Source organism: Brachyhypopomus gauderio, chromosome 16, assembly GCF_052324685.1.
Source record: "Brachyhypopomus gauderio isolate BG-103 chromosome 16, BGAUD_0.2, whole genome shotgun sequence".
Lineage (NCBI taxonomy): Eukaryota > Metazoa > Chordata > Actinopteri > Gymnotiformes > Hypopomidae > Brachyhypopomus > Brachyhypopomus gauderio.
Window position 1 is genome coordinate 6,028,441 of NC_135226.1, and position 1,907 is coordinate 6,030,347.

The following is a 1,907-nucleotide window of genomic DNA, read 5'->3' on the forward strand; positions in this document are numbered from 1 at the left end:
AGCACTTTTTAGTGTATAACATATAAAAAGTGTTCAAATACATCTCAGTCAGTCAATTTTTTGCTATTATTATTATTATTATTATTATTATTAACCATTAAAGCAATAATGATGATCCAGATCAGATTTGAGATAAAATCAGAGGCAGTAGGCTATATAAACAATTTAGGAGGTGATGACAAAGTTAATGATATTTTGCCAATTAATTAATTTTCTGGCATTTCTCCAACAGATTTTAATGGATGTCCAATTTTCAATTGTTTTTATTGTTAAAAAAATTTTAAAGTGTTACTGTAAAATAAAACAATACATCTCACTCAGTCATATATTTTAACATTTCACTTTTTTGGCTATGATGACAAAGGTAATTCTATTTTGCAAATGAATTAATTTTCTGTCATTTGTCCAACAGATTTTAATGGATGTCCAATTTTCAAATAACACTTTTAGCTGGATCCTTCAGATTGCCAAATTTGATGTCTCTCCAGATGTTGTATATCTTGTCTTCCTGACTGGAGCTTTGATCTACTTGTTTTCAGTGTTATGTAATGGAATAATTCTAACACTCATTGTGACACAACGGAGTCTTCATAAGCCAATGTTCTACATTATGTTCAGCCTCCCTCTAGCAGACATACTAGGAATCACCACTATCCTTCCCAGACTATTAATTGATATTGTAACTCAATCAAATATTGTGTATTACCCAACATGTGTCTTACAGGGCTTTATTCTGCATACATATGGAACAGGTGTGCTTCTCATGCTGACTGCAATGACATTTGACCGCTACATAGCAATATGCAAGCCACTCAGATATCACACTATAATGACACCCTTCACAGTTAGAGGTGTTATAGCTTTGGCTTGGGGCCTTGACTTTGTTTTAATAACCATGTTGTTTGTCCTTCAGGCCAGACTACCAAAGTGCAAGACATTTATTGTTAATGTTTACTGTGATAATATGTCCTTATTGCAACTCTCATGTGCAGGTGATATCACAGTAAACAATATATATGGCTTATTATTAATAGGATTTATGCAGGCTTTTTGTGTGGGTACTCAGTTATTGTCCTATATACAAATACTCAAAACCTGTCTTACCCACTCTCAATCTGAAGCTAAAATTAAAGCTGTAAATACTTGTTCAGCACAGATTTTTACATTTCTTCTGTTTGAAATAGTAGGTATCACTACGATGCTGTCATATCGTTTCCAAAATATCTCTCCCAATGCACAAAAACTGTGTGGTATAATGACTTTCACAATACCCCCAGTTGCCAATCCAATTATATATGGAATGAAAACAAAAGACATTAGAAATACATTTATTATGGTCTTGAAAAAAATAAAGGGCAGATTAACATAAACATAGCGTGAAAAGCTTTGCACTTAATTGACTGATTAAAATAAATAAATAAATAAAAATTATATTTATATTTAAATAGCTCACCCAGGATGCCAATGCAAGCTGTGGCAAGAAGGTTAGCTGTATCTGCCAGCACTGTCCAGAGTATGGAGCAGTACACCAGGAGACATGGAGGGAGAGGGCAGGAAATGGCTGAACTACATGCCTTCTGTGCACTACTGCTGGACTCCCTGAAAGACACTGTGTCACTTTACCATATTTATTCGGGCTGCTATCCTGTTTAATCTTTTTTTTATCTGTAGATTTGTATATACTTATAGATATAAGCAGATGTACATATATATCCATTCCATATACATATATTTAAATCATCCCGGCTGCTACATTTCTGTACTTCCACACTTGTACACTATATCCTTGTTGGCACACTCTCACCATGGACTCTGGTGAATCCTGTTCTGCGTACACCCGTGTACAATGAATGACAATAAAGATTGTCTAAGTCTAAGTAAGTCTAAATGGAGGGGGCCATAGGAGC

General features: G+C 34.4%; 1 protein-coding gene across 1 annotated transcript; it reads left to right on the top strand.

Annotated features, from left to right (window-relative positions):
- Positions 1–418: 418 nt before the first annotated feature.
- LOC143478312 (olfactory receptor 52B2-like) lies at positions 419–1,369 on the top strand. The gene has a single exon (XM_076977273.1). It carries the CDS (start codon positions 419–421, stop codon positions 1,367–1,369), a length of 951 nt encoding a protein of 316 aa, XP_076833388.1.
- Positions 1,370–1,907: the final 538 nt, after the last annotated feature.